Source organism: Nanorana parkeri, unplaced genomic scaffold (assembly GCF_000935625.1).
Source record: "Nanorana parkeri isolate BGI_ZX_2015 unplaced genomic scaffold, ASM93562v1 scaffold901, whole genome shotgun sequence".
Classification (NCBI taxonomy): Eukaryota; Metazoa; Chordata; class Amphibia; order Anura; family Dicroglossidae; genus Nanorana; species Nanorana parkeri.
The window spans coordinates 324,310-350,483 of NW_017307169.1; the positions used below are offsets into that span (position 1 = coordinate 324,310).

The 26,174-nt window shown below is 39.6% G+C and overlaps 1 protein-coding gene across 1 annotated transcript in view; it reads left to right on the forward strand.

The window, feature by feature from the left end:
* The window catches only part of VPS8 (VPS8, CORVET complex subunit), a 172,788-nt gene that overhangs the window by 16,791 nt on the left and 129,823 nt on the right, over positions 1–26,174 (forward strand). The window contains exons 6-17 of the mRNA XM_018565944.1: positions 3,658–3,690; positions 6,571–6,625; positions 8,358–8,482; positions 9,715–9,801; positions 11,170–11,237; positions 13,346–13,499; positions 15,571–15,630; positions 16,922–17,029; positions 18,606–18,686; positions 19,466–19,636; positions 24,176–24,250; positions 24,643–24,678. Of these exons, the coding sequence (XP_018421446.1) occupies positions 3,658–3,690; positions 6,571–6,625; positions 8,358–8,482; positions 9,715–9,801; positions 11,170–11,237; positions 13,346–13,499; positions 15,571–15,630; positions 16,922–17,029; positions 18,606–18,686; positions 19,466–19,636; positions 24,176–24,250; positions 24,643–24,678 (1,053 nt within the window). The remainder of the gene's footprint in view (positions 1–3,657; positions 3,691–6,570; positions 6,626–8,357; positions 8,483–9,714; positions 9,802–11,169; positions 11,238–13,345; positions 13,500–15,570; positions 15,631–16,921; positions 17,030–18,605; positions 18,687–19,465; positions 19,637–24,175; positions 24,251–24,642; positions 24,679–26,174) is intronic.

Genomic DNA, 26,174 nt, shown 5'->3' on the forward strand with positions numbered 1-26,174 from the left:
GCCCCAGATCGAGGGAGATTATCAGTGGTCTTGTATGTCTTCCATTTTCTAATTATTGCTCCCACATTTGATTTGTTTACACCAAGCGGCTTGCCTATTGCAGATTCAGTCTTCCCAGCCTGGTGCAGGTCTACAATTTTGTTTCTGGTGTCCTTCAACAGCTCTTTGGTCTTCACCATAGTGGAGTTTGGAGTGTGACTGTTTGAGGTTGTGGACAGGTGTCTTTTATACTGATAACAAGTTCAAACAGGTGCCATTGATACAGGTAATGAGTGCAGGACAGAGGAGCCTCTTAAAGAAGAAGGTACAGGTCTGTGAGAGCCAGAACTCTTGCTTGTTTGTAGGTGACCAAATACTTATTTTCCACCATAATTTGCAAATAAATTGGTTCCAAATCAGCCGATGTGATTTGTCTGGATTTGTTTTCTCATTTTGTCTCTCATAGTTGAGGTCTACCTATGATGCCAATTACAGGTCTCTCTCATCTTTTTAAGTGGGAGAACTTGCACAATTGGTGGCTGACTAAATACTTTTTTGCCCCACTGTATATGCGTATGTTCCCCAGTAGGGACGCCCGAGCGGCAAATTTCATATGATCCTTCCCGGTGGGCCAAAAAAGAGGGGTGAGAGTCGGATGACCCAGATTTCGAGCAGGGGGCGGAAGGCAAAGAATGCAGCAAAGGTCTCGGATAGATGTGTCCCGCTCACCAAAGTCGTCGCCAGGGGGACCAAAAGGTCTACCCTGTCTTCTCACCCGGAAACAAAAGGGCAGCTTAGCCCAACGCCTCCACGCCACTAACTACCAGGAACACCGCCGTTTGGATGTAGGGCAGGGGTAGATAGCCTGCTCATCATTTACGTATTATCTTGCATTATTTATCTTTTTGTATGAAATTTTTTTGACACTCCTATAGAACCATTTAATTGGATCATGTATGTGTACACATTCTTTTGGTGAAGCACAATGCGTTTGACACAATCATGACTTTCTTTATCATGCCTTAATCATGCATTTCTAATACTAAGTATGTGGAATTTTTGATAATCAATGTTTGTCCCTCTTTATCAAGTTGCAAGGTTGCTAATACTTTGCTTGCGGGCTGGTGTTAGTGGAGAATCGATCGGCTCCACTCTCTAGCCCTTCAAGCATTATCCTTATTGGTTATGCTGATATTTCACGGATATTAGATGAATTAATATAATTGAATCAATATTGCCATTTTGTACCCATCATATAATTGAATCAATATTGCCATTTTGTACCTAATCATGTTTTAAAGCCGTCTATATTCATTATTTCAACCATGCAAGGTGCTGAGGGTCATACCTTGCTCTCAAGACCATGCTAGTGGAGAGCAATTATTTCATTCCACAGCCCTAAGAACAACTATGCAAGGGCCTCTTTATATGCAATTTGGTCAATCGGCATTTTTGAACCCCAATCATGTATGTCCATAAGAATCATGTATGTCTCTGCTAATGGTGAGTTGTTGTGTATGTGGAAAGAGCTTTTTTAGGGACTATCTATTCAATGTTATTAGTGGCTCCAAGCCTTCTCTATTTTCTACTTTTAAGATTTATATGAAATAAACAAATATAATTTTTAAATTTTTTGGTTGGAGTTGTCATTCTTTGGTGCTTTCAAAACCCCACTTTTTTCTTTCCTCAAAAGAACTCTTTTTGCATACTACTTACCAGGGGTGTGGCACCCAATATCCAGATCCAGGTCAAAAACCTTTTTTACTTAATATTTTTAAAAGGAGAGTCAGCGATGGTAGCATGCATTCTCCTTCAGTACAGGTTTTCTTTAACATATATTCTTTTTTTTATTTGCTATGTCCTTGGGCCTCTTATGTTCATTTTTGTTATTTTACTTATCAGCCCCTGTGTGTACAGTAAAGTGTCTGCACTAGATTGTCCCTCAGGAGAAAGGCATCATATGCAGAGGAGACTGAAGACCTTCTCTGTGTTGATCCCACCTTCATAAAATAGGATTATAGAGACCTGTAGATACTGAATTATAAATCCAAGGTCATCTTTAAAGTAAAGTACACATATCCCCTGTAAATATAATGCATGGGCGCGTATTATTGCCTGAGATAGGTCACAGTTTACTCTATACCACTCACTACAACTGGTAGCAAGTGCAGTATGAAGATTCTAGATGTCTTATGAATTTACCTTGTTCTTATTGTTCTTAGCAAGCCATATCCTAAGGCCTGGTCACGGAGTCTTCTCTGAAGTCTTCTCAAATGACAGTGCTAGGCTTTGGGGTGCAGAAAGTGGGAACATTCAGGAAACATGCTGAGATAAAATGCATATAAGGGAGCTGGATTACCTGACAACGGATCTGTATTTCTGTACAGCTAGTCCTGAAATGTAATCAGCCCTGCGACAAAGCACAGCCCTGGCACAGCCTTGGCAGGGTTGGCGACCTGATTTGCCTTCTGCTGCACTTCAGCAACAAATAGAGGGCTTGTACCCCCACCCCCTCCCCCTGGCCTGTGACTGGACAATGAAGGAGAATCAGCAGACCAATGAGCTCTTCTCTGTCACTCTGCTCTCGTTTTCTATCAGAATATCTCTAATTAGCACATGAACACTATCGCATGATCGCTGATGATCGCATACACCTTGCGATCATCAGACGAAACTATTCATCCAAATGATCGCACCGTCATACGATTTTCGTACGGTGGCCCCATCCTGCCCTGATTATTGCAAGGTTGGATCAGCAGAAATTAAAATAAAGCACCTGGACGAATTGTGGTAATCGACCGCACGTATTTTCGTTTGCGCATGAGTAGTGTAAATCGTAGGAATTTTGACGTACAGAAACGCCACCAACCTTGCAAAAATCGTACGATTGCCCAAAGTTTTCTAACCTGCTGGTTAGTCAAAAATCGATCGATTGTACAGTATTTGCAGTTGTATTCTGCCCATCAACCTTACGAATATTGGACGAAAACGCGATCACATACGAAAATCGTCCGATATTCGTAAGGTGTATGTGCAGCTTTACACAACTGATTGGCTTCTTGTGCGGCTTTGTCTTCCCTGTCTGAGTTTTACTATACAGGGATTGAATGAGGCTATTACCGAGTCATATTCATATACTTACTTTAAAAAATACAGAGCTGCATTAATGTGCATCGTTTATATCTTCCTGGAGTTCACCTTTTAGGGCTTGTTCACACCAAGCGCGGAGCAGGTCCAGAGCAGAGCAGGTGCAGACCGGATGAAAACTGCGTCCAATGTATTCCTATGGTATTTTTAGCTCCAGTTCACATCGCAGCGTGCAGGTCCAGAGCAGGTAAAAAAACTGCAGCAGGCCCTATTTTACCTGCTCTGGATATGCAAACGCATCAAAAACGAATGCAAATGCCTGGAACGCACTGAAAGCCCATGTTAAACTAAAAGAAAAAATATATATTTTTAAGCCAAAAACGCGTCAAAAACGCATCTAAAAGACTAGCGTGCGTGTGCAGAAACCTGACCGGATCTGCTCTGCATTTGGTGTGAACAAGGCCTTAAAATACAGCCACAATCATATCAATGTTTAATAAGCCAATGGAAGGGAGCTTCAACACATCAGCCAGTGCAAAGTAAAATTCACATTCAATATTTATAATTCTTTGTCTTTTTGTTTTTATTCAGGATAAAGTAGATGCTGGCCTTCCGACAGCTATAGTGAGTATCTGTTTTCTTTTTTTTCCCTCTAAAATTAACTCTTGACATTCCTGTTGCTATCCCATCTAGTTCCTGTGTATAGAAGATGTTGTAAGCTCTTTAATGTCAATGCTCTCCAGCAATCTGTAAAGAGCAGCTGTGAAAAGACTTGTGTAAAAATCAACTTTACCTTTAGAAGTCTAATGCCAAAGAAGTTCCTAATACAGTTACATTGAGAAAGAGATGCCTGATTTGGCAATCATATTTGTATAATATCTTCGACCAGTGTTTCTTTACCTTTTTTCAATCACAGCACCCTTTACAAGTATTGAATCTTCTGCATTCCTATCCTCTTATTCCACCCAATTGCCTTGTTTGCAGTTTAAGGGTGGCTCCTTGGTTTGCAGGGTCCTATGGAGTCCTGCTACAGCTTACCTTAGTGCTCACTCACAGAATATCTGCTGCTGCCTGCGCTGGACTTACAAAGGCGGACCAGAGGAAGAGCATGATGTCATGGTGCATGTGTGGTGGCACTCAGAATCCTGGGACATGTAGTCCCAATTTGGGTAAACGGGGGACTTTTGTTTACGTTCAGATTGCTCGCTCCTGGACTGGCAGTTCAAGAAAGCTGTACGGAGGAGTCTGAAGCCTGTGCCAGTTACGTAAAGATACTATGGGGGGAATTTATCAAAACTGGAGCAGTTGCCTATGGCAACCAAGCAGCATCTCTCTTCAGTTTGCTTAGTGGAGATTTGAAAATGAGAGATAGAAGCTGATTGGTTGCAATCCAAGTCTGCTCCAGATTTACTCTGCTCCAGTTGTGATAAATTCTCCTCTGTGAAATGTATTCCTATGGTATTTTTAGCTCCAGTTCACATCGCAGCGTGCAGGTCCAGAGCAGGTAAAAAAACTGCAGCAGGCCCTATTTTACCTGCTCTGGATATGCAAACGCATCAAAAACGAATGCAAATGCCTGGAACGCACTGAAAGCCCATGTTAAACTAAAAGAAAAAATATATATTTTTAAGCCAAAAACGCGTCAAAAACGCATCTAAAAGACTAGCGTGCGTGTGCAGAAACCTGACCGGATCTGCTCTGCATTTGGTGTGAACAAGGCCTTAAAATACAGCCACAATCATATCAATGTTTAATAAGCCAATGGAAGGGAGCTTCAACACATCAGCCAGTGCAAAGTAAAATTCACATTCAATATTTATAATTCTTTGTCTTTTTGTTTTTATTCAGGATAAAGTAGATGCTGGCCTTCCGACAGCTATAGTGAGTATCTGTTTTCTTTTTTTTCCCTCTAAAATTAACTCTTGACATTCCTGTTGCTATCCCATCTAGTTCCTGTGTATAGAAGATGTTGTAAGCTCTTTAATGTCAATGCTCTCCAGCAATCTGTAAAGAGCAGCTGTGAAAAGACTTGTGTAAAAATCAACTTTACCTTTAGAAGTCTAATGCCAAAGAAGTTCCTAATACAGTTACATTGAGAAAGAGATGCCTGATTTGGCAATCATATTTGTATAATATCTTCGACCAGTGTTTCTTTACCTTTTTTCAATCACAGCACCCTTTACAAGTATTGAATCTTCTGCATTCCTATCCTCTTATTCCACCCAATTGCCTTGTTTGCAGTTTAAGGGTGGCTCCTTGGTTTGCAGGGTCCTATGGAGTCCTGCTACAGCTTACCTTAGTGCTCACTCACAGAATATCTGCTGCTGCCTGCGCTGGACTTACAAAGGCGGACCAGAGGAAGAGCATGATGTCATGGTGCATGTGTGGTGGCACTCAGAATCCTGGGACATGTAGTCCCAATTTGGGTAAACGGGGGACTTTTGTTTACGTTCAGATTGCTCGCTCCTGGACTGGCAGTTCAAGAAAGCTGTACGGAGGAGTCTGAAGCCTGTGCCAGTTACGTAAAGATACTATGGGGGGAATTTATCAAAACTGGAGCAGTTGCCTATGGCAACCAAGCAGCATCTCTCTTCAGTTTGCTTAGTGGAGATTTGAAAATGAGAGATAGAAGCTGATTGGTTGCAATCCAAGTCTGCTCCAGATTTACTCTGCTCCAGTTGTGATAAATTCTCCTCTGTGAGTCTTTGGCAGCACTGTGGTCAAGAGTTACAGTTTAGTTATGATTGCTCAAAGAGGATGTATTTGTAATTTTAAAAAGCCTAGTCTTTTGTACTAATTTAAGCTGACCACAGACATTTCAGTCTGTTTGCACAACCTTTTATTTTAGTTTGACCAAGTTTCTACCAGACTGATTTTAAATGGAAATGTTTAAGTTGGTTTATAAATCTAAATGAGTTTGTACTGAGTTTGCACAGTTACGTGTAGGCAGATTTGGACTCTGTTATTCTGTGTACAAGTTTAGGTTGCACAAACAATAAATCTCTTTGCTGCTTAGAGACTGCTTGCTGACCATCTTCTCATTGTAGCCGCCTGGTTCTGCAAATAAGGTGACCGCTAACAAGTGGATACATTTCTCAGTATTACACGGATATACATTTCACTGTGTTCATCAAGGTTTATACTTCAGACACAATTTAGTAAGTTTAGAAGTGATTTTGAAATGCCAATTAAAGCTGGCTATACACAGTACGGATTTCGGACGGTTCTTGATGAACCTGACCGAAATTTACATAGTGGGGTGCCCCTGTCGGACCTTTACATCCAGCATTCTTTAGTTGGAAAATTTGGGGACAAACAGTAATGGCAGCCAATCCGCAATCAGCACCCCCTCCTCTGTCAGAATACAAAGCACACAATGGGAGATTCGTCGTGGATGGAGAAATCTGTTATATTTTTTTCGCTCAGCATTCAGGTTCAACAAAAAATATAACTGTGTATACCCAGCTTTAGGAGTAACTAATTATTTTCCTTTTGTATCTTTAGGCTGTCTCCAATCTAATTGCAGTGGGCACCTCTCATGGTCTGGCCCTTATATTTGGTAAGCTGATCTTATTTTCACATGTATGTCAGCCGTGTGTTAAACTACTGTTTGATTAAAAAATCCTTCTTCCTTGGGTGTAGTAATATGTAACCTTTCTCTCTGTCCCTTTTCCTCACCTTATGGAACTGAGAAGGTAAAGGTATGGGAATGCTTTGCATGCAGTTATGAGAAATGGTGTTGGACGTGTTAAACGCATCCTTTTTGTTGAAGTGAAAATTCTGTTTTAATGATATATGTGCTAATGCCAATAGAAATATATGGGCCGCTATCTCTGACTTTCTTCTAAGGATACTAGTTGCCCGCTTGTCTATGAGTCACTGACCCAGAACAGGCATGCAGATTACAAAAGGCAGAGTGAGGTCAGAATCTTGCATACTTGGTCCAGGTCAGTGTGGTACAAAGTACTCAAGCTGTTGGATCAGCAATGGTGACCATCATATTGACTCATAATGACATTACTATTTCCCCTTTAATTACATGGTCACACTTCTGTTACCTACAGTTCTGCTTCCACAGCATCATATTCTACCATGTTATTTTATATAATTTCATTAAATTATTATGACACCTTTTTTTGCCCTTTTATTGATATAATTAAGATTTTTCAGGGAACAACACTGAAACTCTAAGGGCTTATTCACTGCTACAAGACTCTATGACCAGCCAGTCTGTATGGAAAATGGACAGATATATTTAAGAACTTTGGGGGAAAAATTCTTAACCCTTGCAGTGGGGCTTTCAATGTACTGCAAGAGTTAAGTGCTTATTTGTGTCTAGGTTTTAAAACAAAAAAGTTAAACTTACCCAAACCTCGTATCTGGCCAGCTCTGACAGCGCAATGGTATGTCCCTCACGTTCTCATGTCCTATACAATGTATAGAATGTGAGTACTTGAGGATCCTTAGACCGCTGCAACGGAGGGGAAGTGCGGCGGAATGGACCAGCCTAAGAGCTGGCCAGCTCCAAGAATCAAGTGGGTATAACTTTATTTATTTGTTTAACCTAGACACAAGTGAGCACTTAACCCTTGCAGTGCAGGGGTATCCTCACTGAAATGGTTAAGATCTTTTTTTCCCCTGAGTTTTGCTTTAAGTTGGTTGCTTTGGTGCTGAATTCTACACTGCTCCATTTTCATGAAAAATGTTCAGATCTGAACCCTCACTTGAGGGAGGAGCCTACGGCCTGGTAAATGCCCAAGGGGTTTAGCTACAGACTTCATGCTCCTGCATTAAACCAGACAGATAGCACGGTTGGTCAAAGCTGTAGACCTGGCTGTCACTTTACATAGGAAGTTGCACTTGTAGGCAGTTGATGTTCAAGAGGGATGGCTATTCCAGTACAGACAAATGGGGCAGCTTTTCTATGCCTATTGCAATCCTTATTAAGGTCAGTCAAAGGGACTAGGGTATGCCAAAGCTGCTACCTTGCTTAGGGCCACATTCTGCCCTAATTTCTGACTAGCTAAGCTATATAACAACAGTGTCCAAATAGCAAAATATGCTATATTACCATATGCATGCGCAGCTCAGTGTACATTCTTAATTTGAAGAGGAAAGTAAGAGCCCTTTATTGCAGAAGTGCCATAGTAAAATCCTTCTGGCTTGCAAGTTTTTCATTTTAGGGCTAAGTTCCACTTTACGTCTTTAGCTAGGCATGTTTTTAGTACATATATTGTTATATTGATGCTAATTATTTCAGCAATGGCAGTAAACATTGAACTTTTCTACAGACGCAAACCAGGCCCTCCGTCTTTGTCTTGGAAGCACAGCGGTCGGTGCACAATATGGTGCCGTTTCAGCCTTAAGCATTAATAATGACTGTTCCAGGCTTCTCTGCGGTTTCGCGAAAGGACAGGTAATTGTACATCTAACTTCCTCTTCTGTGTTTATCTCTTATTTATCTTTACTTATGATCAGCATGTGGCTTTGTAGATTCTGGGGAATAGATGACGCTAGCCACACATGCATAATTTTTTTATTTATGTATTAATTGTTGATGCAACCCGTTTCCCACAGAAAAGAAAACACCGGGAGCCACAAAACCCTTTTGACATCTAAATTTGGATTCCGTGTCCTTAATTTGGAACAGTTTTATTATTTGCAGAAGAAACTCTAATAAAATAAAAAATATAATTTATTAAATTCATTTTTATTTTTTTCCTTGGCTCATTCCAGCCTGGAGCATTATATTGGACTGTTCTTCTATGGAAACAGTAGTATTTGAAGCTAAACTTCGGGATAAGCAAATATTGTCTAAATACAAGCAGGACATGTATTTTTACATGTATTTCTTTCAGATCGCTGCAGTTATCCAGTCTGAACGTTTGCCTCCTTCTTGTAATAAAGACCGGTCACTTCTGCTCTTTCTCCTGGTGCAGGGTGGGTAGTCCTGTCCTCGCACTCTCCTGTAGTTTTCTACAGGTGCCTGTAGTGGGTTTGTCTGTTGGGCCCCTCCCACAGCTCTGCTTTCTGCACAGGCTATGTAGAGTACAGTGATGATGCCACTGCTACTCTTATATAGTACTATCTGGGTTTGCAAAGGTATTTGGTGCACACAAAGTGGCTTTATATCCTTTGTGGCTATTGAGAAATATATTTAAAGAAAGATTTTTGTGTCCCGAACTCAGCTTTAAGTCAGGAAATAGGGTAAATATCCCCCAGTTGGTAAAGGTTACAGTAGAAGTCAGGAGCTCTATGCTTTATTTCTGGCTGTTTGTCATGTTGTTTAATAGAATTAGAAGAATTACACAATAAAGTTGCAGCAAAGTGGAGCAGATTTCAATAATCTGAACATACTATATGTAATGCTGTTTTGTTTGAAATTGTAAAGTGTAGTTTACCTAAATGTTTTATTATACTGTTCTGGCAGTAAATTCTTACATCTTGGAATTCATTTTAGCTATACAGAACAAACAAATAGAAATTAACTGCACAGTATACCAACATAAGCAATTATCAAAATAGCAGTTCAGGTAATGTCAATATTAGATGTTTTGTGGTACACCATGAATTAGAGCTTTAAGTAAAGATCTTTGTGTTTAAAGATTTATTCACATAATTCATCTTATGAATATCCTGTTCTTTCAGATTACGATGTGGGATCTGGCCAGCGGGAAGCTCCTGCGTTCTATAACGGACGCCCACCCACCTGGGACAGCCATTCTACACATTAAGGTATCTGTATCATTAACCTTTCTTCTGCTATAGGCTAAGATGATACTTTTGCTTTGTAGGAATCCCCCCTGATCTCTATGTTAGATTTTTAGCCAGTAACTAACACATCTAACATCTGCTTTTATTGTTCACAATGTAGTGTACCATATAATATTGAATAAGGTTAAAGCACTAATTAATGGCAGAATAATAAAACATCCGCCTTGAAGGTGGTTCACTCAATCCACTCCAGCGATCCGGATCGTTGAGCCTTTCTATGCAAAAGAAAAAAAAAAAGCTATAAACGCATTGATCATTGTTAAATAAGGGAACTAAGAATGCCAGTATGTGTCCAGGAAGTGTGAGTCTCCGAGACGTCCATAATCCTCTTATTACAGTGAATCTTACTGAGAATCTGTCATTATGTAGCTTGATAGTACAAAATACAGACTTTAAAACTTGACTTTTGGGAGAGGCCCATCAGATGTTTTCCGGTTCTTCATTTACTCATACTTTACTTTTGTTGGGAGTTACGTTGCACGTAAAACTCCCCCTTTTCCTGTACCAGCTCTTGATGCCTATCTGCAACAGACTGATGTTTTGATTGAAGGGCACAATTTTTTCCTCCTCCAGGAGGCACCTGTTGGTGCTGGAAGGCATACAGGGTAGTGATGGGCCTTCATTCTCAGCATTTTGTATGCCTGGTGTGCCAGGATGATATACATTCTAGAGGGGTACATCATATTTTATTATTTAATCATTTATTTTTTAAATCTGAAAAAGTTAAAGGAAGGAAGAGTAAGGAAATACCTATGGATGTGGCAACAGTTGTATAACTGCTTGATCAAAGTGACATGTTTAATTTGGCCTATCTGGTGGTTCATTTGTGCTTATAATTCTTATACAATTCACAAACATTTGAGATCCATGAACAATTTTCTGAAGTTAAAATGCTGCATTTTACTTGTAGCCCCCATTGAGTGCGTCTGGTTTTATTTTTAGGCAGAAGACAGGAATCACCAGCACTCAGTAATATCATTCAATATGTCCATTTATAAATGAATTAAATGGACATATTGAATGATATTATTGAGTGCTGGTGATTGCTGTCTTCCGCCTTGTGTCTGCACGGCGCCATCCGTGGTCATCACTGCGAGCACCACTGTTGCATAGGCCGGGAGCGTTGTGAGGAGTGCGGAGGGACTTTCTATCTACCTACATTTAGTTTTATTTTGTATTATTTTTATCTTTTACTTCTCCAGTACCAGCCAAAAGTGGTTAGTTGTTTACTTGTGATGTTACTAATGAAAAGCCAGTGCAAATGTTATTTTAATGGCATCTACAAGCTAAATGATGATCAACATTACAAAGCTGTGGTTTTTTTTTCAGTTTACAGATGACCCAACCCTTGCTATCTGCAATGACAGTGGAGGATCTGTATTTGAGCTGACTTTCAAGTAAGTTTCTTTCTGAACATTGTATCAGGCCTTGTAGGCCCGTTTGTTCATTTTGTGTATGTTATTTTATGTTATTGTATGTCCTCACCTTCTAACGGGCCATGGTTTTGGCACTTCAATCAGTAATAGTACTGTTTTAAAAATATAAACTCTTTAAATTATTGCATCATGGAACTGCATTATCAAGGATTAAACTACAGTTTTTATACTGGAAAGCCAAGTTTTTCAAGCTTCCATACATATATTTATGTTTCTGCTATAGAATGTCTGAAGCAAACCAAGATACGATGTTATCCTGGCAACATTTGTAGGGTTTGATATTTGTAATGCAGTCAAACGATAATGGCAGATGGCTGACTTAGGTTTATAGTAAATGACAGGACTAACAGACCTTGTGATTTGTGCAATTTGGCTCCCTCTCTGGGACTTAATCTGATATTTGCTCTGTTGATGGCTTTGGCTTCGATGCACCACCGTAAACTATTTACGGTTGTTTACCTTGAAAGCAAAAACTGTGAGATAGTAACTCATACTGCCACTAGATGGTGCCATACGGAGACTCTGACATGAGCAAAGAAGGAGCAAAACCCTACCTTTACCTGTATCACCACCTTTATACAGAGACACAGTACAGCACAATACATGTATGTCAGTAAAGGGGAAAAGATCAGCACAGACCACAAGCAACACTGGTGACTAACACTTTCCCCTATGCCTGCCCTTTTTGAGGCGAGTTTGGTTCCTCTTTATTAATAAAAGAATTGGTAGAAGCATGTTTGCTAAATATCTTAAGAACAATATAAAACACCTGGACATAGTATGCACCAACTTTAACCTATATAAGACAAGGTGGTGCTCACTATAAACAAACAGCGAGAATCTAACAAGTTCTACAATATTTTTTTTTGTGAGGATGAAAACATAGACCTACGACAGCTAACTTTCCATGTAACAGTTTCACATTCAAAGATCGCTGTAATGTAACAGAGTTGTGCCACCAGGCCTGTCCCGAGACAGTGAATTTAATGTGTAATAGTGTGTGGTTTTTCAATAAAAATTATATATTTTCTACAATTGGTTGATGTGTCCGGATCCTTAAGTTGCCCGCTACTAACCCGTTATCTTCTAACGGGTTAATCCTCGTTTTTTTGTACAAGTTCCTTTGGGCCACGGATCGGACGTAACAAGCAATCAGGTGTAAATTTAATTAGGGCAAATATAATCAGTCGGATCTCCAGGAAGGAACACAACCCCCTTTTTTCTGTCCCGAGACTAGCATTAGGAGGCAGCAGTGCCTTATATCTCACAATGCAGATATACAGCTATGAGGCTCTTGGTACAAGAGTGCCTAAGACAACTCACAAAGCAGGAAGGGTACTACAATTTTTCAGGAGGAAGTGAAGACAAGGTACTGCTTAGGCACAAGTAAAATGTCTTAATGTTCCCTATAAGATAGCAAATCTTCACTTTTTAATTAAGTTCCACTTAGGTGTTTTATTAATTGATAGTTGTTATGACCAGCGTTTGTCTGTGGACCATAGAAACGTATATATAAATTCAGAAGCGAAGGAAATAAGGCTATTAGACTGTGAGACTGGTTATCTATCTTTCACAGAAGAGTGAAACAAAACGCCAGTAGGCTAAATGGAAATTAAAAAAGCTGATCTATACAGTGTGTCAAAGGATTGAGATAAGACATTGCTGTGTGTAAATTATCACAATGTCTCTGATACTGCAAAGTGCAAAAGGTCTCAGATTCTAAAAGTCTATTTGGCCAAATAAATGCCAAAAAATTATATTTTTCTGCCAGATTGTAAAAAATTTCTATACAGACATAAAGCGACATAACATTACAGAATTACTTGTTTGTCTATTATAAGTGATATCCATGTTTTTTTACATTGAATTTTCCATTAAAAGTTGAATGAAGCTTTTTGGACTGACATCCAAAATAACAATAATCAAATAAAAATGACATAACGTCTTTCTGAAATAGCATTATATAATATCGTAGGTGTTTAGAGTATCTGGCCCAAATTGGCTTTGTTCAGTTGTTGCGTGTTTAAAAGAAAACCACCACTGATGTTACCATTTGTCTTATGATACAGGCGAGTAATGGGCGTGAGAAGCTGTGAATCCAGATGTCTGTTCAGTGGATCCAAGGGAGAAGTTTGCTGTATTGAGCCGCTGCACACAAAAGCTGAACTTAGAGATCACCCTATTGCCCAGTACTCTCTACTGGCCATGGCATCCTTGACTAAGGTATAAGAACACTGATACATGCAAGTGAGATCAAACGGCACACAATGCTGTCACAGCATGTTGAGCCTCATCATCGAGGATCTGCTTGGAAATGCTGCTTTGGGGACTTTATTAAACTACCAATTTTCATGATACATGAACTATATATCATAACACTAGCCATAGATAGTCTTACAACTCTGTTTACTGATAGATATGATGGGTATCATAGGCATAGAGAGAGAGAGAGAGAGATCCAGAGAGATCGATCGGGGGAGAGAGAGAGAGATCGATCGGGGGAGAGAGAGAGAGAGAGAGAGATCGGGGGAGAGAGAGAGAGATCGATCGGGGGAGAGAGAGATCGATCGAGGGAGAGAGAGATCGATCGAGGGAGAGAGAGATCGATCGGGGTAGGGAGAGAGAGATCGATCGGGGTAGGGAGAGAGAGATCGATCGGGGTAGGGAGAGAGAGAGCGATCGGGGTAGGGAGAGAGAGAGCGATCGGGGGGGAGATCGAGAGAGAGGGAGAGATCGAGAGAGGGAGGGATATTTCACTCTGACTTTCCAGATCTGTATGCTTGTAGTATTTCAAAGTATCACTAATGGCCAAGACAACTAATGTTTTCAGGAGATCAGCAGTGGCAGTCTCTGCCTCTATAATTCTTTAAGTTAATTTAAGTTTTAGCAGACGAGCAATCCTGGGTCTCTATGCTTTTAATCTATCATGTGCTCTAAAAAATATATATAATATAAATATGAATGATATAAGATGCTGTTCCTTTAGTATTAGTTTAGCATTTTAAGTCCCATTGAATGGGCCCTGACAGTTGTTTAACAAGTGATATTTCCTCAATTGGAGATATTTACTCTCACTTCCTGTTGTGTTTCCAGGATAGGAAGTGAAGAGAAATCTTAGCATTCGGACACAGACAGCAAAGAAAAAGGCTGGCTGGGGTTGAAATGATTTCATATTCTATCTGAAACCAGAAGAAAATGTTTTGAGAAAATATACACTTTAAAGCAGTATTAATCTCTCAAACTTTTTTTCAATAATCTAGATCAAACAAATATACTGTACATTGCCCCACAAAGTTTTTTAATTTTTGCCCAAGCAATTACAGTCATCATGTTTCTCAACAGCTCCACCTCTCTCAGCACAGCTTCCTTGAACTTCCTGTCCAGTACAAGATTCCAAAGGACAGCACAGTCTCCAGCAGCTGGCCATCTACTAGCTTGGAGAAGGGAGAGCAGGGATCAAGGGTAGGGTACTGACTTGCCCTGCTCTTCCTGTGTGTTTGTGGAGAAACACACAGCATACTAGCACACACAAGGGTGGCTCCATAGGATCGTGCAGGGGAGAGGAGCCACCTTTAAAACAGGATATCTGGGCCAGAGCTCAGGGCAACAGCTGATTCTACAGGAAATTAAAACCTTTAAACATCATGGAGCAGCATCCATTGTAAGTAATTTAATCAGCATCTAAAATAGCTTAATAACCTTTTGACTATAATATCACTTTAACTCCCAAAACCTAACTCTAAATAGCCTTTTTTCTTATCAGGCTGCATAAGTCTCAGTGCTTAATCTACAGAAGTATTTTCCTCTATACTAAAGCAAGCTGCTTTGGTCATTTAAAGTATATTGGCAGCACACAGTTTTGAGTTTCTATCTGTACAGGAACAGATGAATGGCGCTGGAAGCAAACTGTAAATGCTCTAAGGTGTGTACAGCTGCGGCATCTGTCTGCCTGTCATTGATTTGTATAGGCTGCTGCCTGAGGCTGTACACAAACACCTGGGACTCCTGGGTGCAGAATTCACAATCCTTTGTACACTGTAGGGCTCTCTGTATCCATGTGAAGAAGGTCTATATCTACACTGGTCAATATACTTTCTATACAAATAATATCAACAGGGCTGTTTATTGCTACAACAGGAAGCCGTGTATTGTTTTAAATGTTATACTAAAGCAATACTTGGAATTCTTTAGATGCAAACTTGTTGAAGATTCACCTAAAGGCACATTATGCCGACAATTTCATTGACTGTGCATAGTAATAGATTGTTAATGCCTCTTCTTGTTCTTCCTGCAGATACTAGTAATTGGCTTGAAACCATCTCTGAAAGTTTGGATGACTTTTCCATATGGGCGAGTAAGTAGTCTTCCCTGACCTTCAAAAGCTATCGGATCATTTGGATCAGGCTGGGCCTTCTTTATTAAAGAGAACTGCTTCCATTTTCTTAATTCAGTTTCAGGTTTTACTGATAATTGACAACTGAAGAGTCTAACTCTGAATCTGATCATTTGCTACAGGAAAATAATACCAGTTCTTATATGCGATATTAATATATATAAGGTTTCGTGTATTTTATATGTTGCATCAAATAATGCACTCAGACTAGTTGTGATTAGGATTTGTGCTCATATCTTTATAAGTATGATAGTGTATTATATTTAGGACACACAAGGCTGCTGGTGTGCGCGTGCCTGTACATATAGGGACCTAAGATTGTAAGCTTTTTGAGGGCAGGAACTGATGTGAATGTACAGTGTGTAAAGCAATGGGTCAATTAATGGTGTTATATAAATGTCTGTAATAAATAAACAAACCAAAAGTCAGCTGTGGCATCCTACATATTTCTCTCAGTAAAGATTTCCTTTCATAAATTTATACATTTTTTGTTTGTCATCATATACGTGATTGATGATGACCCTTTAAATGTATGCAGTGTAAAATTAGTACAGGTAATGGAAGATTACCTCATCATGCCCTCATCTTTGTTGTCTGGCCTGTGGGAAATTGACTGTAGATTTTTAATGGCCCCCGGGGTTAAATTATATGCAAGGAAAAAAAAAATGTTAAGTGCATCTCTACAAAACATATTTCTCCATGTTTTCTTAATTAAAAAACTTAAAGTATGGAAATGTACCTATTGATCTGCCAGAAATCCAGTGTGCCCCAACTTCCTATTTGGACGGTGAACACAGTGCATTTTTGTTACTGCTTTCCTTACCAGCATTGTCAGCCCTGCCTGCTGGACTACAGCATTCTACCTATTCCCCACTTTTCTCTATCCCATTCCACAAGCAAACATTTGTATCTTTCCTGGTAAAAGAATGCTGCTGTCCTTATTCCCAAGAGCCTGCCCACACACTTTTATAGGTAAAGGGCTCATTGGAGATGTAGTTCTGGCAGCTGGTTTGCTACTGGGATAAGATAAAGAAAAAATAATGCTGGGATATGCACTTGGGGGGAAGAGGGAGGTTTTGGAGTAAATTTGGATAATGCCTTGACATACCCTTACAGAGCAAAAATTATTATAATTTTTATTATTTTAGGTCTTATAACAATTTCTAAAATAGTCACTTATACAACATCTATACTGTATATATATAATTTCTGATAAGATCAGTTTGTCACATTTGAACTGTATTTCTTACAGATGGATCCTTCAAGTGTCCCACTTCTAGCATGGCATTTTGTGATCCTGCAGGGAGCTTTGAACCCCATGTTGGCATTCTGCAGAGGAGATGTGGTGCATTTTCTCTTGGTAAGGACATATTACACAAGAAGTTTAGTATATCCTTATGTAATGGTATGTACTGTTTCTGAACTGCAGTTAGACCTTTTTACTAGCTAGAGCTGTATATGTAATCTTTTATTTTTAAAAATAAAATATCTGATAAAAGCTGTCCCAGTTGCGCAGATTTTAGACCAAAAAACGTTCCAGTCACTTATTACGTTTTGCAAGATAACAGCTGACAACGTTTCTGAAAAGGAAGGATGGATAGATGCCACTGGATCCTCAAGGCGGTTTGTATTTTCACCAGGTAGGGAGACTATGGTGGTAATGTGCAATGCTTTGACACTGGGCTGGCATCATTTCCAGGGCCACTTCCGACTTGTATAAGGACAGGAGCACCACACCAGAGTGCTGAAATCCTTTGCTTGATCCTTTTGTTGGAGTGCACGTTACTGGGGCTGGTGGTGCATGGTATCTCTGTCCGGTATCTCGCCCAGCTCACTGATGTCACTGGTTATCAGGAGCTGGGTGGGATGCCAGCCACAGCATCCCGCTCAGCTACTGGCAACCAGTGATGTCAATGAGCTGGTCGGGACGCTGGCCAGAGCATTAGCACCCCATGTGACCCAATGAGATGCCGCCAGAGGCAACCGCGTCTTTGCAGGCAAGCACTTATATTCCTAGAAAAATCCTCTGCAGTAATAGGACAGGCCTGCCATCAAATAGATTTTGATACCTTCCAGGTAAATTTGGGATTCTCCCAATTTCCTATAGTTGTTGATACTGATGAACAGGATTTTAATTCTTCAGTTTAGAGAGGATCCACTCTAATCGCATTAAATCACACATAGAGATAAATTGCTTCAACAAATCTCAAACTATTTCTAAAAACCTTGCATTTATGTTTTCCCTAAAATATTAGGGCTGGTAATGATTAAAATGTTTGTGTTCGATTAATCGAAATTTTTTTTAAATCGATTAATTGATTAATTTCGATTAATTATAATGCACATACAGATCCAACTACATTGGCCTATACACATAAAGCACAGCAATGAAGTAATCAAATTAACTAGGATCACACTAATCCAGCACGTTATTAATCTCACATGGGGCAACTCAGAATAATAACGTGCTGGATTAGTGTGTTTCTAGTTCATTATATGACTTCATTGCTGTGCTGTATGTGTATAGGCCAATGCCTTGGCTGGCGCTCATGCAGAGAGTTTCAAAAAAAAATTAATCGATCAAAAAATTTTTCATCGATCAAAAAGATTAAAGATTAATCGAGAAATTAATCGTTAATTTGCACAGCCCTATAAAATATGTGTGCGTGTTTCAGAGAATTACCGAGTGCTCGAATCCTGATTGCGTGTCTTCATGAATTGTATGATGTTCCACAAGTTAGACACATCTACATGCATATAATCAAGACAATTGAAATTAGCAATTTACTGGAAAAAAAGTTACAATTTACCTTAGTCACATGATATGTTCATATCTAACCATAATGCTCTCTAAAACTAGCCTGGGGCAATGTGTGAAACTGTCCTATTGAGTTTTCAGGAAATGACTGGCTTAATAATACAAATGCTATCTACAGGTGAAGAGAGATGAATCTGGAGCAATTCATATAAACAAGCAGAAACAGCTTCACTTGCACTATGATCTTATCAACTTCACAGTAAGTACTACATTGTCATATATGTATGGATTTTTAACAGTTGTTACCTGTTAGGGCCCATTCACACTAGAAGCATTGGGACTTTGCTAGCAGTTTTTTCCAGTTCAGCCCCATAAGGCAATTTACCTTGTTGTAGAACCCGTTCACATGGGGGGGGTTCGGCCGCATTGATTTGCACACATGAACGATTTAATACATTGCTATGGGGACCGTTCATGTGACCGCACGATCAGCACCGCCCCCCACTCAAACTACTCCCTGCACTGATCAATGCGGTTCCCATACAGCTTTCAATGGAACCACGCTGAAACACAATTAAAAACTCCCAAAACCTCCCTTTTGAGATCAGGGGGGTAACCGCGCTGATCCGCAACCCCCCTGGTGTGAATGGGCTCTTAAATGGGCACAGTTTATACCACCACATTGCGGTTCTGCATGCTGTACCTTTTTTTAGCACCGTCTTGCTGCATGATACAACCGCATCGCACCACACTGTGCCGATAGAACTAAAAAAATAAGTAAACAGTATAATGTGCTAAAATCTGCACATCAGTACTATGCCTGTCAGTGCATACCAGCAGTATTGATGGCTTGTTGGTATGAATGGGCCCTCAACTGCTTTTGGTTTTCACACACTATTTAGAAACATTTTAGAAATAAAGCAGTGTGTAGATATTTTTGATTGTTACATATTGTATTCCATGAAGAGTAATATAATTTATAGGTCTGATTTTATATGGACACTTTTGTAAGTGTAAAACTCTTTTTCTGGGTTGCAGTGGATTAATGCGCGCACAGTGGCTCTCCTGGACAGTGCCGAGAAACTCCATGTTATTGACAGGCAGACACAGGAAGAGCTGGAGACTCTGGAGATTTCTGATTTCCAGCTTGTGTACAACAGCAGCCACTTCAAATCTTTGGCCACCGGGGGCAATGTGAGCCAGGCTTTGGTAAGATATTTTTAGAAAACCGGTGCACTGTTGAAATCCCCCAGTGTTTGTTACAGTTTTGGGTAAGACAGCCATCATTATAATTAAAGAATTAAAAAAAGCTGTATTCTTTTTTTTCTTTCTTTTTAGCACATATGAAGCAATAGTATCTGCATATTTGATGTGATATATAGTAATGTTGTAATTTACCTTTTGCACAGCCACTCACAAACATGCAATCTACTGAACAATTAATATGAATTGTTCTTCTTTTACTCTCATTTTATCAGTAGGTGATCACAGGCAGTGGGTAATACTTTAACCAGCTAGGAAGCATATCCCTGAATAAAAAAGCTACCTCCTTCTCTCCCCCAAACCAAACTGGATCTTTTAACTCAATAATTTGAGGCCAGAAAACATAAGATTGGGGTTGTTGAGAAATGCAAATCAAACTATTATGTTGCAGCTCATATAATTTATTGGGTACACAGCAGAATGTCTATCTGTCTTGAGCTATCATCCTCTTGGTGAAGTATTGCACACATCTATTGTCCCAAATAATAACTAATTTTCTGAACCATTATTTATATTGCACAGATTAAGAGATTTTTGGGGCTTTTGTTTACATTCTTTAATTTTGTTAAATTTGTGCACTAGTGGCATCCTTTTCAAACCCTTCAAAAAAGCAGGTTTCATGCTCCAAATACTGTATTTGGCACACTGACATTAGTTTATCCATCCCTTTTGAATTAATGTAAAATCTCGCCTAAATTTACCAAGTATTGTACCTGGCTAATACAGTAAGTTAAATGTGATATCTTTGTTCGTTGATAATGTTCAGAGGTACATAATGTATCTGTAAGAAATACATTATTATTTGTCATTTTTTTTTAAAAACCAAATCACTAAGATTGCCTTAATATTATAAATTGGCTAAATCCCATACATTACATTCTGATTGTACACGCTTCTAAAGCTCTTCTAACAATTATATGGTACAAAGACCTGTCTAATCGGATATACATTGAATAGGTTTAAGTTTAAGTATAGGCTTGCATTTCATTGTTTTTAGTACATCTAAATACAATTTTGATTGTCAGATTAGGCTGCATTCATACGGACTTGTATGTGCGCTTTGAGATCCCTGCTGCAAGAACCTCCGAATTCATGCTGCAGGAATCCTAGGTGTGCTTGTTCAGGCTGTACCCATTCAAGTTAATGGCAGGGTGACAGCGACCTCATCTGTCAGCAGCAGTCTGCATTTAATCATACATGGTACTTTTACATGCAGTTTTGGATAGATGATTATCCCTGGACACATCTCTCTATAGGTTCTTGCCACAGGAATCCCAGAATGCATATCCATGCGCTGTGTGAATGCAGCCTTACATGTATGGTTATCTTTAGATTTTTAAAATGATTGAAAAAATATTTTAAATCAGAATAGTAGGATGGAATATAGTGGTCAATGAGGGACTAAACCCATGCCAAGTCAATTCATTATAGCACTGATATTTTAGTGTTGATGAGCAAAGTTAAAAACCTGATATGTCTGTGCTGGCCAGAAGAGAAAGGAGATGTGGGGCTATTCATAGAAAATCCATTCCATCGTATAAAAAGCTTCCCAGATCATATTTGTTCAGATTTCAAAGGCTGCCTGAAAGCTGTATGAGGACCAATGCAATGCATTAGATGCATTTTCCCATCTACCCAAGCCCATAAAACATTTTGCATTGTCATTTGTACCTACCAGTATCAGAAACTGTATCACATATGCAATCTTTCAATATCTAGCTGTGAATCCCACATATTAAATGTTGCTGCATTTGCAAATCATATACGCCATTCCAGTTCCAGTTGATGTGCTGGCCAGTTATGGACGGTGTGCAGGAGTTTATCTGTAGGTAAATAGATGCTAGTTCTAAAATTGCCTGTGCAATTTTGCAAACACTTTAGAGTTATAGATTTTATTTTTGCCATTCTGATTTATACCTATAGAAGTAGGACTAAGCTGTGTAGAGAAAGAAAGGTTAAGAGGCCTTTATAAATTGACACTGTAAGAGGAAAATATGAATTACTGTTCTCAAACACAGGATACAAAAACATGATTATAGACTTACAATGGAATTACAGTACTATTTATGCATGTATAGACATGATACAGGCTGGAAAACATGTTCTTGATATTTCTCCAATTTATTTTATAAATACATTATTCCACATTAAATTTCTTGTTCTTTTTTGTAAAAAGCTGAACCTAGGCAAGCAGTTAAACACACATTACGAGTTGTAATATGTATGTGTGAACTGATTAGCTTACCAAGGGTCGGTGATCCTGAAACTCCTGCCATATTTCATATTTTAAGGTTCCTTTACAGTAGACTAGTCTGTACTTAAGCACTACAGCCTAGTCTAGAACCCACCCCACCCTGTGACTAGACAGTGAAGGAGCAGCAGCACACTAATGAGATCACCTCTCCAGAAGCTCTCATTGTGATATTTTCAGCATTGGGCATTGCAACCAAACCTGATAGACAATGCTGCCGCTCCCTCTGCCAGCTAAGCAGGAGATTGATAGATTCAGGTGCTTTTACCTGCTGTACAGCTCTATGTAGAAATATGATTTACTGAGGCACTCAGGGCAAAACAAAAGGTTATATTTTAGGGGTTCAGCTTAATAGTGACCCAAACTTCCTTTTTCAAACTCTGTTGCTCTACTGGGAGCAAAGAAAATTCCCAGTACCCCCTTCCTCCTATGTTACAGAGCTTGTTTGCTCATTGGTAGCTCAGGTTACCCGTAGTCCATGACATGAGGGTGGCTGGAGAGTTCTCAGCACTGTAAAAGCTCCAACCTGTAACTTTAAGTTTGCACATGGCTAACTCTCCTTCATTCCCAGCAAACGAAAAGCATGGTACTGGGATGACGTGAACCTACTGCTTTGCCCTACATTAAAATTCACTAGTTTACTTTAAAGAGCTCTGCCATGTTTCTTCATTCCCAGCTAAATCAAGGCTAATAATCTCTACTAGAAAACGCCTTTAATGGAAAGGGTGACACGTCTGCCTTTGAACCAGTATGCTGCCCAGGAGTCCCAATGAAGGCCAATTCCAACAGCAAGTCTTCAGCCTTGTCTCAACCATGAAAGAAGGGACATGGCATAAATACCTTCAGGCAATTATTTCAGCTAGAACATTTTCAGCAAGGATATAAAAGATGAATAATAATAAAACAGTACAGCTTAAGAGGTTGTACAGATACCACAACCTCCACTCCTGATTCCCTAACCTGAACAATGAATGCTTCCCCTGAAAGTTGTCATCTTGGGTGTGTCTGCCGGCCACTCAAACCTTCAAGATTGTCTCTTAGTCAAACTCTGCAACTGTCATCTTATGGGCTACTTTAGTATTTTCATGCACATGAGGCAGTCACCTAATCCTGATGATAGATATTTTAGGGAATAGCTTTTGGTTATGTTCTTTTCCCCATACTAAGCTGCGCAAGAGGTGTTTGATGTAAATATGCTTGCTCATCTAAGTAGAATGTGCATGTTTATAAACCCATAGGCCAAGGCACATCCTAAATGCCTGAGCATCCAACAGCTCTCAAATATCCATAGCCAGCTTTAGCAAATATTTTTTTGTGCAGCCCCATTTGGAAATCAAAACACAAACACCAAAAAAAAAGTGAGATATGAGAGGAATTAAATCTAAAGTTCCATAACACTTTTATCCATTATTACTAATGTGTGTTATTTACATTTTTTGTTGTGTCTGGAGGAACAATGGTTTAACATTTGCATACGGAAAAACTTCTTTGCACTAAGAGTGGTGAAAGTGTAATAAACCTCTACAGAGCAAGTTCTAGCCAACTCAGTAGATTGCGTAAAATATTTTTTCCCTTTTGTTGGAGCAAATTACACCATGCATTCCAGGGGTTTCTTTGGTCTCCTGTGGATGAACTACAGGTTTAGAGTCTTGAGGATATAGATTTTGTAAAGTTTTAATATATTAGAACTTGCACTTGAATAGCAAGGTCTTCCTATTTAGTGTATCCCCCTTGCTAAAAACACCTGTGGGGGTAAAAAGTTTGATATTATACTTGGCTTTCCCCCACCTTTCGCAGTGCTTAGGCGAGGGTGAGATCATCATCCTTCCACTGCCAGCACGTTCCTGGGGATTGTTGAGAGGACCAAATCTTAATAGAAAGCAATCCTGCACTGTACAAAAGTGTCTTCTCATGAAATTTGGAATAGGATGGTGCCTTCACCCCCTGCAACAGACACCAGGGGAAAGGTAAGTATGTTATCTAACTTTTTTTCCTTACAGGTGTTTAATGCAGCATTTTAGCACGGCAGAGGGGGTTCACACTAAATAAGTGGACCTTGCTTGGAGTGCAGGTTATGATTTAATGTCTTTGGTTGAACTCCATGGACTTGTATCTTTTTTTTTTTTATCTGATTGCCTGTGTAACTTTTTTGTTGTTGTATGTTTGCATTTGCAGGCTTTTTTTTTTAATCTGATTGCCTGTGTAACTTTTTTGTTGTATGTTTGCATTTGCAGGCTTTAGTAGGAGAGAAAGCTTGCTATCAGTCAATCAGCAGTTATGGAGGGCAAATATTCTACCTTGGAACTAAGGTACAGTATTGGGGCCATTGTGTAAAAAAGCAGGATGGGAAATGTTAGAGATTTCACTATTCGCAAACAATCGTATTACAGTTGTCATTTTTTTTAGTTCAGATATGAAAGTGCAAACAGTTGTTACTGTCTTCCTAACTCTCCTTTGTGTGAAATGTACAGTCTCTATATTGATGGGTATGACACTGAGGAGTCTAATGTGTGTACTTAGTAGCACAGTCAATGGGTTAAGCTGTATTTACTCTTTGTGCTCTGCCTTGCTATTTGTTTAAGACGTGACACTTCCGCCCCCTCATTTTTTTGTTCCTATCACTCATTCTGTCTGTAGGTCTCTAACTTCCTACTTTGGACCCTGTCCCATGCTTATCGTGTCTCTCTTTCTGTCTTCATAGTCAGTCCATGCAATGATGCTCAGGAACTGGCGGGAGGTAAGGAACACTGTCATCTCACACATTTCCTGTTTGCAGAACAATCTCAGGTTTCTCATAATACCTTATTACTGCAGTGTACGATTTAAATGTAATGTTTGCCTAGCATTTGCGTTGTCTTTGTTAAAACTTGTGCACATATAGGCATACAATCATAAAGCTATACAAGCTGAAAATCAGGCAGTTGATATGATTTTCGAACTGCAATACATTTTTCTAAATCTTTGCAGTAAAACTACACATCTGAGTGTGCTAAATAATATACACTTTAGAAGAGCCCACATCAGAAAACGACATGCTTAGAGCAGGCATTGATCTGGCTTTAGCCTATGCTTGTTTTCTGAATCCCACTCAATTAGGGGGATTTATCTAAACTGCTTCTCCAGTTTGTTCAGTTAAGCTTTGAAAATATAAGGTGGATGCTGATTGGTTGCCATGCACAGCCGCTCCACATTTTGTCTGCTCCAGTTTTGATAAATTCCCCCTAATGTGTTTTATTACTTCTTCACACCGCCCTTAGTAAGGTGAACTTATACTGATTTGTTTTAAAGCTGAACTCCGGGGCAAAAGGACAATCATCCCTTGCAGTGGGGCTCTCCCCGCACTGCAAGGGTTAAATGCTTGTTTATGCCTAGGGTACCCCTAGAAAGGACTTTTTACCCCATTCCTTGATCCCCCAGCACCTGGTGCATTCCTTTTCTCCCTTACGCTCTGGGTTGTGGGTGGTCTCTCTGTGTCCTCATGTCAATGCAGGCCTGTTGGCCCTGCCTTGTACTTGATGTCTTTAGAGTGCCTGCGCTTAGAGAAGAGGCTGCAGGACCTCGTTGCATAGTGTAAAGGGAGCATGCAGGAGCGAGGGTTTAGGTAAGTAAGTCGTTTTTACTAGTAAACAAAGCTTTTTCTTTTCCCACTGGTATTCCTCTTTAATTGAAGATTTAAAGTAAATCGCTTATGAGAAACACATGAATGCTTTCCTTGCTGAATTCCCTCTGAAAATGTGACTTACGCATGGCTTTTATGCTGACCCACTGGATGCAGCACTGCCTGCTTCATTGGCCCAGAACAAGTATGCAGATCAAGGAAGTCAGACATTCCTGTTTGCCTACTTGTTCTATAACAGCCAAGCAACTGACATTTTCAGCAGTGATGGCCTCCATGTTTTCTCACAGCAAGTTTACTTTAAAGCCCTGATTTAAGTAATTCTCATTTAAATGGCTTCAAAACCTGTGTATAAAAATGTAACTCTGGCTGGAATGCTAACTTTCAACCTGGAGCTGTCTCTTGCAGTACTTCAGTCTTGCCAGGAAATGTGCTTGGTCCTCCAGGTTGATGCCAAGTCCTATACAACACAGAAGATTGAGGGCTGTTACTGTTAGTACAGGGTATAACGGGACCCCATGGGGGATGTCGCCACAGCACCCTTCATTTACACTGTTTTGATGCAGAGAGTGGCACTGAAGGAATTATGTCAGTGGCAATCTCTGCATCTTTAGGGG